This window comes from Drosophila montana, unplaced genomic scaffold, assembly GCF_035044405.1.
Source record: "Drosophila montana isolate Dmon_TW-CO22-7 unplaced genomic scaffold, ASM3504440v1 contig_3200_1, whole genome shotgun sequence".
In the NCBI taxonomy this organism is placed as follows: domain Eukaryota; kingdom Metazoa; phylum Arthropoda; class Insecta; order Diptera; family Drosophilidae; genus Drosophila; species Drosophila montana.
The window spans coordinates 5,738,685-5,753,397 of record NW_026998080.1 but is presented as its reverse complement, the minus strand read 5'-3'; the positions used below and the strand labels follow the sequence as shown (position 1 = coordinate 5,753,397).

At 38.9% G+C, this 14,713-nt stretch overlaps 3 protein-coding genes across 4 annotated transcripts; 1 reads left to right on the top strand and 2 right to left on the bottom strand.

Moving 5' to 3' along the window:
• Positions 1–1,172: 1,172 nt before the first annotated feature.
• LOC135432127 (uncharacterized) lies at positions 1,173–7,632 on the bottom strand. Of its 2 annotated transcripts, none has more exons than XM_064687633.1 (3): positions 7,471–7,632; positions 3,476–3,646; positions 1,173–1,667 (listed from the first exon to the last, which is right to left on the bottom strand). In XM_064687633.1, the coding sequence occupies exons 1-3, from the start codon at positions 7,514–7,516 to the stop codon at positions 1,279–1,281; spliced, it is 606 nt and encodes a 201-aa protein (XP_064543703.1). In that variant the 5' UTR covers positions 7,517–7,632; the 3' UTR covers positions 1,173–1,278. The 2 variants fall into 2 exon arrangements, with proteins under 2 accessions (XP_064543703.1, XP_064543704.1); XM_064687634.1 differs by having other exon boundaries at positions 1,173–1,664; positions 7,471–7,631.
• Positions 7,633–11,078: 3,446 nt separating this feature from the next.
• LOC135432125 (uncharacterized) lies at positions 11,079–12,631 on the bottom strand. The gene is made up of 2 exons (XM_064687631.1): positions 11,529–12,631; positions 11,079–11,468 (listed from the first exon to the last, which is right to left on the bottom strand). The coding sequence occupies exons 1-2, from the start codon at positions 12,402–12,404 to the stop codon at positions 11,316–11,318; spliced, it is 1,029 nt and encodes a 342-aa protein (XP_064543701.1). The 5' UTR covers positions 12,405–12,631; the 3' UTR covers positions 11,079–11,315.
• Positions 12,632–13,106: 475 nt separating this feature from the next.
• LOC135432126 (solute carrier family 25 member 35-like) lies at positions 13,107–14,671 on the top strand. The gene is made up of 3 exons (XM_064687632.1): positions 13,107–13,613; positions 13,677–13,812; positions 14,025–14,671. Exons 1-3 carry the CDS (start codon positions 13,366–13,368, stop codon positions 14,565–14,567), a joined length of 927 nt encoding a protein of 308 aa, XP_064543702.1. The 5' UTR covers positions 13,107–13,365; the 3' UTR covers positions 14,568–14,671.
• Positions 14,672–14,713: the final 42 nt, after the last annotated feature.

Genomic DNA, 14,713 nt, shown 5'->3' with positions numbered 1-14,713 from the left:
TATTAAACAGATGGCTGACCCCCGTTAATAACAATCATCATTAACTGATCAGACAAACAAACGCCCAAGAGCTGATGTTAGACGACAAAAATACCCTGTAGCCTGTACCCCTGATTAGCTGTAAGTTGTGCAAATTAGTATAGAAAAAATAAAACGTGTGTTTCGCTCTCGAAACGAAACTATGAATGAACTTGACGGATGCTCTCTGCAACAGTTTTGTTGAAAGTAATCATCTCTATTGATTGACCCTGAGATACAATAATCTGTGTGCCTAGAACTTTCATTGAAAATCCCCGACTTTAGTCATCGCGAACTGATAACATTTCCTTTTTTTTATGTTGAACACGTTCAGTTTTGCGTGCAAAACAAATAGAGAACAGCAGCTTATTCACATTACTGACGTTCTTATCAAGAAAATAATGGAAAGGTGGGAAGTACAATTGCCTAATTCAACTTGAACACCTGTAAACGACAGCTGGAGATGAACTACATCAGGTGTGTATGTATTTTTTTGGGTCACGGCTATGAATGGAGTGTATGAAAACAAATTGAAAACGTATCGTATTTATATATAGTTTACTTGGGTTCAATTTTGTAGATAAGGATGGATGCAATTAGAATTTAAAAAGTTTCTCTCGAAAAAAAAATGCATTTATTGCGCCCGCTGGTTTGTGTCTCGGCTAATTTTGGCGTGTCGCCACTGCTTGCTAAGCTGTGCGTTTGTGTTCGCACACACAGCTTGGTATGCCATTACTGCGCTGCACTGCTTTTATAACAGCTGTTGTTTGCACTGCTTGGCAAACTGCTTAAAATTCGGTTTTTTTTTCAAACGAGTGAATCATTTTCTTGCGAAATCCCATAGCTACAGAGATAGTCTTTGCATACTCATCCCAAACGAGAATTAAAGAAGTATTCGTCATGATTTTAAATGGAAATTTATACATTTTATTAGTTAATAACAGGCTAGAGTAATTGTAATTGAAAAGACAAAGTAAAAATTAATTATAAATGGACTACAGCAAAATATGTATGCATATTCTGTCATTCAGTCTTTGTTAACATTTCAACTAACAGTAATATGTATATCGCTTACATCTAATGTTTAACAATTTCTATAAAATACAATTAACTATAATACATTTCACACTGCACTACGAAAATGGCCGTCGTTTTTGGACAAAACGAGGGCATTTCGCATGTGGCACCAGCTGCATGCACAGTAAATATCACAGAGACGTTAATTATACAGCCCGCATACGGATAAAAGCTTAAGCCTTATCATTTCTGCGGCTTCGGCCGCTCATCAATTGTGTAGATACTGGCGGGTACGGGGGATACGGGCGACGCATTCGACTCATCATTGCCCTTATTCTCGCTGTTAAAGGGTATCACAAAGATGCTCGTCTTGGCCGCATGTTGCATTTTGATAACTGTATCATAGCTCGGTGGCGCGAATTCACTGTACGATGGCGAAGGCGTGGGCGGTGCACGTTGTGTCTCACTGGGCGTGGCATTCGCTTGGCGACTACGCATATCGCGACAACGTCTGTCCGAGCAGGCCATCAGCATAAAGAAGGCGGCCAGTGCCAGAAACGTGGCCACATACCACACAATGGTAATCACATCCATTGCCGTCTGAGATAGTTCGTTGTTGGGCTCAACAACTGCTGAAATTGGATAAAGACAAAACAAATCTTTAGTGAAAAGTCAATTAAAATGGACAGCTACAAATTGATAAGTAAAAAGTCGTGGCTATATCTTAGATCATAGCTATAGCTTGAGATCGGGAGAACCTCTCTGTGAAACGAACGGAATTTAAGCCCGAAAGCTTCTTTAAGTGGGAAAGTTGGCAAAAATGGAATACAACCTGGAACAGGAGGCTAATTCTATATAAAATTAGGTAACCTTCTGAACTCTTTCAGATTCTATAAATAACGAGTAGAATTTTGCGTTCATTTTAATATGCTAGATTATATTCGCAACACTCAAAATTAAATATACTTTTCTTTTTCTGGTCTAGTTTTATAAAACCCCTTATAGGTATGCAAGGAAAAGTGCCCGACTAGAGTACACCCTAAATCTAAGAGATTTGTTCAAAATAACAGCATTTTCTGACAGCCAGTCGGACAGATAGACGGACATGGCTAAATCGACTCGACTATTGATGCTGACCATGAATATATATACTTGATAAGGTCGTAGATGCTTCCCTTTTTACCTATTTCCATAGGTTAAGGGTATAAAAAGAAAGTTCTAAAGAAAGAGAGTGCCTAAAAGAATAGTTTAATTTTAAATAACGCATCCATTTATCAACTTTTGACTAAATGAAAAATCTAATTCGATTCGATTATGTTTTTTTGCATACAGAAATCACCTCTAAAATCATTATTAATGTATATCATAGTACATGTTTTTCCGGCCAAATAGATTCCCCTCATCAGCTGAAACTGTATCCAAGCGACAAATGTTAAATGTGTCATTCAGTTGATGACGCAAAAAGAGTTCGATTTTGTGAAACGCGTCACAGTCCAACGAGCACCTGATACGAGGGGATTGTCTTGTTCCCAGCTGAACTGAACGCTAAATGCTTTTATTATAACCTGTTTGTCAGCCAATTATTAAGTTGTAAGTTACGACTGCAAATGGTTAATAACGGCAAAACGTTCATATATTATATTATTTAATGTGTCTATAGACTTTGTATGCCTTGTAACAGACCTTTTCATACTCACAGGAAAACATTTGAAATGAATTAAATATGGTATATAGATAGATAATTGTATGTACAGCAAATGCGACAAATCTTTATGTGTTCGGCTTGTATTGATGCCTAAGCTGGGCTTATGATAGGGAAGTCTATTCTCAGAAATGAAATTCTACTCCAAATTAACCCAACTTTCTTGCCTGAGATTCCTAGCTACTATGCTAACTGAAAATGGGCAAAAGGGGTATATTGCTTTTGTGTAATTGTATGTAACAGGTTGAAGAAAGCATCTCCGAACTCTTAAAGTAAAGACATTCTTGATGAGCATCAATAGCCGAGTTGATCTAGCCAAGTCCGTCCGACCGTCTGCTTGTCCGTCTGTTTGTGCGTCCGTCTGTCCGTCCGTGTGTATGAACGCGTCGATCTCGGCAGCAACAAGATCAAGAGTCTTGAAATGTTGAACGTAGGTCCACCTAGTGCCTATGCAGTTCGAGTTTGTTTTCTCTAATCGATAACTTGCTCCGTTTTCAAGCGATCAATCAAAATCGATATCGAAATCCTCTTTTTAGAGCAAATCTCGTAGATCTTAAGAGCTAGTTTCCCCAAACTTGACATGTAGTTTCTCAAATAGTATTTACAGATCAAGTAACTTCAATTTTGTAGCTACCATAAACCCCATTTTGCGCGAGCTGTCTTTTATATAGATAGAAGTTGGGTCAGGGTATCCCGTAGTCGTTTTAAACTCTTTCAATCTCTAATCAAAATACTTACTATTTTTATAGACAAATATTCTTGTATTATTATCCACTTGCTCGGCAAACAGATCCGTCTCGGTTGTACCATTCACAGTCGTTAGATTATATGGCAGCTGTCGTGTAAGAACGTTCTCCAAGGTTAACAGATAGGACTGACCATGTGCTCCGGTCGCACAGACACTGAATACTGAAATGGTAAAAAAAAAACAGAAGGAATACAAAATATTATAGAGCCGGGCATTTTGCTGATAAAACAAGAAGCATAACACACACAGTGACAAGAAATCATGATTTTTTTATACTACGGACGATCGTACAGATAAGCTATCAATGGGCATGATTCCCCCTATGCTTATTTATATAGTATATTATCTGTGTATGTGGCCATTCTTCATTTTGGGCGTGCGCAAAATACAAAGTCAAACACTTGACGACCGATAAAAGGGAATATGCCTGCTTGCTTTCTATATATAGTCCGGAATTGGGCGCGTTTTTTAAGAACTAAGCCGCGCGAAATTCAACATTATAAAGCGATAAATAGGTAAATAATTGGGCAATTTGTTTCCCTGCCACAATAAATACATAAATAATGGGAGAGCGTTAAAATTTCTCTGTCGGATTTCGCGATAAGCAACTGGCGTCGGCTTGTCTGAGGGCAGCTAAATTTAATACCTGTTCAAGCACCTGCCCAATAAAAATAGGCAACTACTCAAGTTTCTAGTGCAAAAAAATAAAATAAACTTGTGGCTAAGAAGAGGCAAAACAAAACAAAAGATTTTGTTATTAGCTTGGTTTATTACATTGTTTTTGTTATTGTGTTCTTGAGTTTTTGTTATTGTTTGTTTCTGTGTTGTCTTTAAAGCAAATGCTGCCGGAACATTCGATTCGATGAGTTTGCAACTTGTCTGGCAAATTGCAGCATTATTTAGAAACCGACGTGTGTCAGCGACATAAATATCTGCTCGTCATCATATTGTTTGTGCCTATCTTTATGATGCAGCACACGGCACTTCCATAGCTTTTGACATTTTTATCAATATTGTCTTTTATCAATTTCACAACGCCAACTGTGGCTGCAAATGTGGCATACACAGTAATTGTTGCCCTAGGCTCACCTGGCAGCCGCTACTCGTGTTCACACTAAATAGAAAAAATGCGGAATTGTGTCAGACAAACTCAAGACGCAATCTGACAGGCGCATTAAATCAAAACTCTGAGGACTTTATCATAGAACGTTTGGGGAAAACAAAAACTAACTCAAGCCAGCCGGGGCATGCCCAAGTTAACTAAAAACGGGCGTTAATTATTTGTAGACAGTGTCTATATTAAATACGCGCAGCTTTGTGTGCACCTGAGTAAGCCCTAAAGCCATAGAAAGCATAGAAAACAACTGAGCCAATAAGGCATTATATAATATGATATTTACAAATATTTGATTTGTGCATTTTGTGATAAATATCTAAGAATTAGAAAAAATGTCTGAAAAGCAACTTGGCAACAATTGGGCTGTACGTGGCAGCCGCCAGTCTGGCAAGCTGACAAACAAAAATAGGAAAAATAAAAACTTTTTATATTTGTCTGATAAAATAGCCAAATGCCGCAGTGGCACTTTAAAAGCACTTTATGCGTATTGTTGATTCATTCAAAGCTTGATTAGAAGTCTAAATACTTCACAAAATTCAAGTTTGTTTCTTTTTCTCTTTTTCAAATTCAAGATCGATGAACGTTAACCAAACAACAAGCCATATCATAAAATCATTAAAAAGCGCCACAGAGGCTAATTATAGAGGGCAAAACGCGGGAGCTGATAAGACAAAAATATATATAATAATATAATGAAATGCGCCTAGGCCAGTGTCTGACTATATAATAAAAAAGAAAAGACCAGAATGAACGAAACGCCGAAGTTGAAATACTCTTGCAGACAAGGGTAATGATTCTATGACAAGTTATCTTAATAAACACAAAAGTCTTGCATACAATAACACATTTTCCGATCAATTCTTCCCTTTCAAACTATATGATATAGTAGTCCAATCCTAAACCAGTTTTGACCATTTCTAAAGAACATAATAAAACTGATAAATTCCAAATTTATTGAAGATATCTTGAATAAAAAGTAGTTCATCAAAGAACTTGTATCAATAGAATTTTTAAATGCGAAAGTTGATCCAGATATCTTGAATAACAAGCAGATATTTATAAAATATCATTCAAATACAACCATATAAAATAGTATCCCAATAGAAACAGAGACCTGGTCGTAGATATTTATCGAGAATATTTATACACCTTGTGGACTCTTTGGTGTCTGTTTCTGTGCATGACACACCAATAATACCCTGTACAAGAGCACAAGCTGAACAATCAAATTGCTAATGGCAAATACGTGCTTAAGTCAAATTTTGTCAATACCAAAAGTCTATTTGGACATTCTTTTCGCCCATTTGTGGCATTTGTGCAAATTGTTGCTGAATTTGGAGTCAAGACGCGTGGCATAGTCCAAGCAACTCTCCCACTCTCTCTCTCTCCCTCTCTCTCGCTCCGTCTTTCTCTCGCTCTCTCTCAGGTCAGTGTACGCATTTCACAATTTACAGAATCTTTCAATTTGCATGCAGCAACAAATAGCAGGCGGTCACGTGCCGTATACTTGATTTAATATATTACGTATACGACACAGCGCACAGACGTGCGGTGGGAGGAGGGGGGGGGGGTGGGAATGGGGGCCGTAATTTGCATAGCTTTTGCGCTGATTGCAAGGGGAGTCCAATGCCTTGTTGACAAGCCAAACAGAATTTTGTGTGAAAATTAACATAAGCTGCTGGCCGAACCGGTTAACCGTTAAACCGTTTCAAGCGAGAGGGTGAGAGCTCCCTCAATGCCGAACTACGTCATTTAATTGAATTGAACTTGTTGGTCTCAAACTGAAACTGAAACTGAAGACCTGACTTGATTTGATTAAATTATATTTGTCGTGTCCGTAGATCACATGCCCGGGAAGCTGGCTCTTTTATCTATAGACAGCGTTAGCGTTGTTTATGGACCCGATAAGCTGTGACAATACGCTATTGTATAGTCGACGGCTCTACCAATAAAACAGACGCACTTCATACTCTATACAGGTGTTGGCAAGCCCATAAAACCGTTAACCACGATTACACCCATATAAGCCTGCTCGACTAGCCAAACTTTCTTATCAGCTGATGCACAAATTTCGTCATAAATTATGATATGACATACGCCTGCCAAAATGCTAACAAGTTCTTAATGTATTAGCCAGGCACCTTTGATATTTTGACAGCCTGTCCATAAAATTTCATTCAGCTGCGGAGATATAAGCCATTATGAATTGTGTTTGTTTTTTCAAGTAGCCTCTCAACCTTTTCACAAATGAGAACTGCCGCAGAAATTTCCCAGGCATATTCTCTATATGAATAATTTAAGTCAAGTACGAAGTACAGCTCATTGGCAATTGCATTATTCGCATTACATTCAAATAACTATCCACAATAACAACAATATAATAAAAAAAAACTAAAGCCACATAATTCACATGCATGCGTTTTAGTTTATCTTTAAACGTAAGGCCATAATTTAAGGCAAAAAGTTCGCAACGTTTTTTAAACTAAGCACATGGTAAAAACTTCCTATTTAACTTCAAGTTAAATACACTGTTAATTAATGGCATACTTTTAACTATCCACAATAACAACAATATAATAATAAAAAGTTAAAGCCACATAATTCACATACATTCGTTTTAGCTTAAGACAAAATATTCACAACTTTTTTGAACTAAGCATATGGTAAAAACCTTCCTATTTAACTTCAAGTCAAACACAATGTTAACTAATGGCATACTTTTAAAGCTGTGAAAGGGAACAGAGAAATTTCGAATACAAACTAAACCAAAAATTTGGTAGCTAGTCGCCAGAAATTTGGCACGCACTTCCTCATTAACATTTCCAATCTTTATTATTAATAAATAAATTTAGTTTTTGATTAACTTACATGCAATAGTTAGCAGCATTGTGTGCTCTTTTATGGCTGTCGTCATTTTCGTGAATGTTTTATATGAACTCAAGTAAAGTTTATGGATTTATATTTATAATTATATTTAGACACGCGCACAAATTGTTTATTTATGTTTTACACAAAACTGTGTTCGACTTGCTATATAAACTAACGTTTCCGCGTTGGCTTTAAAAGAAAATCAAATGAATTCCACAACGACAATTGACAATCAATAATGAAATATTGTGCATATATTATTTCAAATAAATCGTTTGCTTTCAATTGAATTCGAATTCGAATTTGAGGCAACACGCGCATAAATTGGCACGGGTATTACGATCCAACTAATAGTGTTCGATATACGGTGTTCGGGTTTGCCCCCCGCCCTAGGTCTCAATTTGACGTATAGCCCAAGTTCAGTGGCACTCGACGCGCTCTGCAGACACCGCGAATTGATCTTTCTGGTTCAGGTTTGTGTTGCCGACTGAGCGCAGCTCGCAGCAACTGCTGCTTGACAGCTGCCGACTGACTCGAGCTAGTATGGGTAAAAGCTACCCACCCCCCTACACTACACACTACACACTATACACTGAATCACACCAACACACACCAGCATACACCAGCACACACACACACACACAGAGACACAACCGGTTGGGCGCTGATCGCGGCGAGGCTTCAACTCGTTTTTTTTTTTAATTTTTCTAGGTAAAAAGTAATTTCAACAGTTTGCGTATTGTCGATGCTTTTACTTAGCGTAACGTGGCTAATTGCAGCCACTGACCAAAGCCAAGTAAATGGCTAAAACCAACAACAGCAACAGCAGCAACAACTGTCGCAGCCGGCAATGCAAAAGGCAACTGCAGAGCAATTGCCGAGCGCAGCGTTTTGCTCTGCACTTCACACACACACACACGCACACACTCGAGCACACACACGCACTGGTGTAATTTATAATTATATACCCATATACACAATAGCACCTCATGCAGCCAACATTTACGTTTCTGTTGTCGCTTTTGTTATTTTGCACATTTCTTGAATTCTGTTTAAAAATAAAACGAAAAAAAATGTGTGTCTCACAGCATTTCGGCTCGCTTGAGGGCGTGGCCCTAAGCATATTGATATGCTTATTGGGCGCGCAGACATGCTAATTGGAAAATTATAAAATTAACAAGCCTGGCAAGCTGACCGCAAAAAAAGTTGCACTTTTAATATATCCTACACATGACTACAAGTTGATAACAACTAACTCTAAATATCTATTAAATGTTGTTACGTAATTATGTTAAGCAAGGATTAAAAGCAAACCGAAAAGAACTGAACCAGGACTTCAATTTTTTTATCGAACCGCTTATCGAACTTTAAGCCGAACCAGTTGCCGAACCAGTTGCCGAACCAGTAAAAAGGCAAATTTAAACCCAAAGTATAAAATATGATATTTATTTTTATAAATTCATAAAAATTTAATAAAATTTTTTATTTAATTTGAAATTGAGAAGAATATACAAGCCAAGTATCAGCTTTAGCCAGCACCCTGGCTCAACGAATATTAACCCTCAGAGTCTCGAATAAGCCCATATATTCAATATACCCTCAGCAGACATCAAAGAATCCACGTGAATTTCATAATTTTCACGCTTTTGTCTTCACTTAGAAACAATCTAGACTCTGCCACCTGCCATTAGTTGCCTCATATTTACAGCTTGGAAACAGGTTTCTGTCCATTCCTCGTATATTCTCAAATGATTTAATTTCCAATGTGGACATAGTTTAATTAACGTCGGGCCGGCAATTGCGTTCTACTGTTTATATACGATACGTTATCTGACAACAGACTTCTTCTAGATAAAGCCAAACAGTAAAAAATAAGATGATCAGCTCAAATTAGTGGCCTGATTACAGACTATAACAAGTTTGTAATTGCGGACAGGTATATATGGAAAATTGAGATAGTTTCGACGTTGGCCCTGAACTTGATCCCAACAAAGGTCCGTACATTGACTTTTGTTGGTATATGAAAAATGTACATATTGTTGTTTAAATTGACCATATTTGATTGATTTGTTTGTAGTTTCATATAATTGATTTACTTTATTTGCTACCTGGCGTTGAACTTAGCCAATGCCAATGTCCAGTTTTCGACTGAACTTAAGATAGGTTTGACATTGGCATTGAGAGCTTTTAAAAAGTTGCAATTAAATTGTTGGCTTTATATGGTTTATTGTTGGTCAGTACAGTAGCCAGAGAGATCAAGTATACCTTGATAAGTATTAAAATTGCGTGTCAAATTAATTTTAATTACGTGAAGTCTAAATATGTTAAGACGAACCGGTTCACGTCATATGTTCCGATTCTTGCCATGAACCGAAACTGGAACTAAGAAAGAACCAAGAAAGCATGAGTATAAATATAATATTTAAATTAAAATTATAATGTTTAAATTTAATTTTAATTATTTATAATTAAGAGGAATGTAATGAATATAGAAAATCCCGATTTGAACCAAAAATTCCTTCTGTTCTAATCAAGAGTTAGGCAGAAACATACAAAAAACTTTCTCCACGCGCAATTAACTAAATCTAAAAATAAACTTTAAAAAAAACGCATAATGCAAGCCACTCTTTGCTGATTGTAACTGGTTTTCTTCTTTGCTGTTTGTTTTTGTTTTTTTGTTTTTTTTTTTTGGCGGAGCACGTGGCTGAATCACCTGGTTTTTGGCTCTGTGTCACCAGGTGATGAAACCCGCTTCAGGCAGTTGGTAAATAAAAGTTAAATGTAAACTGGTAGCTCCCCCGCGCCCCTGGCCCAAAAAGAGTTCATTTTTAACATTTAGTTCGTTTATTTATAGTTAGTATACGTATATGTGAGTGTGTGTATGCTTTAAATTGACCGTTAGTGTTTATACTTAATCGGCTTTTGCAATTACATATTTCGAGTATATATACTGTTGCTTACATAATACAATATCGCTTATTGATTTGCTTAAACAATTGACGACCAAGGCCCGCAATAACATAATTAATGTCTTTTTTTCTATTTAGTAATTTGTCTTTTGTTTACATTGTTTCACAAAAGCACGTTGTATATAGGTAAATATATATATATATAATACAGGTACAACTAGATGGAATGCCGCTAATTTCGTGGATTAGCCATGCAGCTAATACATATACATAGAGTTAATACTTATGTTACAATTAATCAAATGGAATCTCAAAATTTTCGCTAACTAGTTTAAAATTGTAGTTGGTATAATTGTGTAACTAATTTCTTGAGATTTCATTAGTGTTGAGTTCTATTTGAGTTTGATTGAGATTGTGGAATGCACACTACAGAATTTGTTCAACGGCAGAGCTTTGACATAAAAACATGTTTAGCAACAATTAATATGAACATAAAAAATTAAACATAATTTACGCGTATATATACAAAAATAAACAGGGGAATCTCATAATTAAAAATTGAGTAGCTGCAGTTGGTTGTACTTGATTACTTAGCTTTTGAACACATTTATCCACGGTCTTATATATATATAGAACAATACTCTTAGTTTTGGCCTAAAGCTAATCGAATATCGAAAACATAAAATCAGCGCATAATACTATAACGAATGTGCATATTTACATTGCATTTCTTCCTGCTAATTAATTGTTGTTTTTTGTTTTTGCTTGTTTTGTGGAATTACCTTCAATTACTTCGTGTAATTGGAAAAATACCTAATTAGTAGTGGAACTGTTACAACAATTGTGCTGCAATAAATGTGAGTTTGGCGCCAACATATTTTGGTTCTTATCGTCTAGCAAGAGCAGAGCAATCAACTAATTAACTATCGGCAGCCCTTATCTGTCGGGGAAAAGCGACTCGTAGCTGGGTGGCAAATCTTTGGGCGTTGCCGGCTGCTGTTGATGATCTTGCGATACTGGTGATAAATCATGTGGCAGCATCCCATCATATGACGGTGCCGTCGGCAGCTCAATAGTGGGCACATCGGACTGAAAGCAAGAGATTCTTGTTAAATACATAACTGAGGCACATATAATATTTGTACTTACCCGCAGACGTCGCTGGTTAAAGCGAGCGGCGGACGCTTCATGGGCGTGTTGCTGTACTGTGATGCAGTTCCAATACTTCCAGCAGATCCACACACAAAAGCCGACGCCCAACATGGTAAAGATGAGGGATGTTATAGCCGATAGAGCCACATTCGTTGTGTCCATTTCCTCGGGTGGAATGGCATCGTGGAAGCAGGTACCCTCGTCCCGGCACGGATACATGCAGTTGGTGATATTGTCACGCACAAAATGACGCGAAATGCAAGAGTATTGATCCTTCGGATTGCATAGAAAGTCACCCGCAAACTGGCACTCGGAATGGGCGGTCAGCACCATGCGCAGCTCCAGTGGATCGCCAAATATATGCCGATCCCGATCAATAAAGATATGCACATGCACATCACGATCCCGCTGATCGAAAATCAAACGTCCCGCGGGCCCATCAATGGAGATATCACTACAAATGCGTTCGCTGGGCGAACGATTCCCACTGGTAAATTGTATGTAGTCGATGCATTTCTTGGTCACCGGATCGCTCCTGAACTTTAACCGCGTGATGATTGTGTAAATGCCCCGCGGCGGACGATCGTTGGTCTGGACACGGAACTGGCAGTCGTATTTGATTTTATTGGCCGAATGGCCAAAACTGGGCAGCGTCACATTCCAAGTTTGTGTTATAATGGCGCCCGAGTCGTGGTCTTCGGTAAGCCGTAGCGTTGGATCGCCACGGAAGGGCTTGGCCAGCGTATAGAACAGCTTATCCGAGCACAGATTATCCTGCAGACGCACACTTTTATACCCAACAATTGCAGTTGGCGCATAGAACGCAATTGCAAGCGTCAATTTGAGCAGGGAATAAACGGAGCATTTATTCATTTTGTTAACGACACGTCCTGCGTAAGTGCGTCCGTGCTTGTATGTACGGCACGTCCTGCGTGCGTGCTATATGTGCTTCAATGTAAATGCAGACATACACGTTCGTTTGTTTGTTTCTTTTTATTGTTAATGTTTAAAATATTCCACGAATTTTTGTTGTTTTGCATCTGTGCCAGGGCTGCCAGACTACCAAGGCTAGCCAGGGCTGTACGCTTTAATAAATTGATAGACTTATCGGCGTATTGATAGTCGATATCGATGTATCCACTTCCAAATGTTCCTAACGGCTACGACGGCTCGAAATCACGATTTATTTTTTTGAAAATTACAATTATTTGTATTTTAAATTCTATACAAATGTACTTTCGTCTATTAAGTAATTAGTAAGCATAGTATCGTAATAGTCGATAGATAATGCTAAGCAACAGCTGTTTTGAAGGCTCTGCGATTACTCTGTTAAATTACATTTAGAGCGCCATGCGCTGTTTCGTTTAAACAGCCGTTGAAAACAATTTGTGACCATTAAATAATGTTTGAGAGCATTTTCGTGCACCAACCGCATTATTTAGTGATGTTTAGCAAGTCCAACAGGCAAGTAACAGCATTTTTTGTAGTAACAAATAAGCCCGCGCTGCTTTTAACAGTGCAGCATATTTTAAAGTTTTAGGGTGCCCACACCCCATTACATTAACTAACCACACACAACACGGTTGCAGCACCCCGCGCACCGAGCAACATTATTTATATTTTTTATTTCTAATAAGTCAGTAGGTGCCGGTAGTTCATCAAGGAGCAAAATCTTACGCTGAAAATCAGTTATTTAATTGTGAATCTCATCGAACACCTGTGCACTGAGCAGTTGTTGCTGTTGCCTCGTAATATGCCTGATCGGCCGTTGCCGTCACGCAAAAAAAAATCCTGTTGAGCTATTTCTAGTCAACCTCAACGTGAACGCAAACTGATGGCGACATCGGACTTTGTACTGGGCGGCCTGGCCTCTGTGGGCGCCACGCTTTTTACCAATCCCATAGAGGTTATCAAGACGCGCATACAGCTGCAGGGCGAGCTGGCGGCTCGAGGATCCTATGTGGAGCCTTATAAAGGCGTCCTACGGGCGTTTATCACAGTCGCCAAAAATGACGGAATGAGGGGCCTGCAGAAGGGCCTGACACCCGCGCTCTACTTTCAGTTCATCATCAACTCCTTTAGGTGAGCGAAGATCTGGCTGCTGCTATCTTCATTCTTAATCATAGTTTGCTATTTCATCATCAGGCTGAGCATTTACACAAAAGCGATGAACATGCATTGGATGCACGATAAGAAGGGCGACGTCTCCTTTGGCTTGGGTCTGGTGTGGGGTGCAGTGGGCGGCATTGTTGGCTCCTACTTTTCTAGTCCGTTTTTCATGGTAAGCGAAGCGCGAGGCTGTTACATAAAGCATGCCCCATTTAGACAACTTATCTATATGTTCGCCCAATGTCAAATATTGTTTGACGCGCGGCATCATGTGCGCTAATTTGAATTGCTGGGCAAGCAATGCCATGATTTCGGCTTAGATAAGACCACAATTACATTTGATAACACGCGTCTAAAAATCTTCCACATTTACAATGTTTGTAGATTAAAACGCAGCTACAGTCGCAGGCTGTCAGAGAGATTGCCGTTGGCCATCAGCACGCCCATAAATCGATGAGCGGCGCGTTCCGGGAGATTTATAGCACAGGCGGCATTGCAGGTCTATGGCGTGGCTCCCTGGCCGCACTGCCCAGAGCCGCTGTGGGCTCCGGCGCCCAGATAGCCACCTTCGGGAAGACAAAGACGCTGCTGGTGGAATACGATTTGGTCACTCAGCCCACATTGAACTCGTTCTGTTCGGGACTGATTGCCGGATCAATTATGTCCGTAGCGATTACGCCGCCGGATGTGATTAGTACGCGTATGTATAATCAGGGCATCGATGCGCAGGGTCAGGGCCTTAAGTACAAGGGCTGGCTGGATTGTTGCATAAAGATCCTTCGTACCGAGGGCATATATGGTATGTATAAGGGATTTTGGCCCAACTATCTGCGTATCGCACCACACTCCACTTTAGTCCTGATGTTCTTTGACGAACTGCTCGACCTGCGAGAGAAATATACACCTAAATTAGTGCACTCTTCCTAGTGCTGTTCTAGTCTTTCTTGTCTAACGCTAAGTACAAATTTGTATAATTGTTGCTAGTTTTGTGAAAACAAAAAGAAAATGACCAAAATTGCTCCATTCCCAGTTCCCAGTTCCCAGACTCAACCCCTCCCATCCCCCCTTAAAGC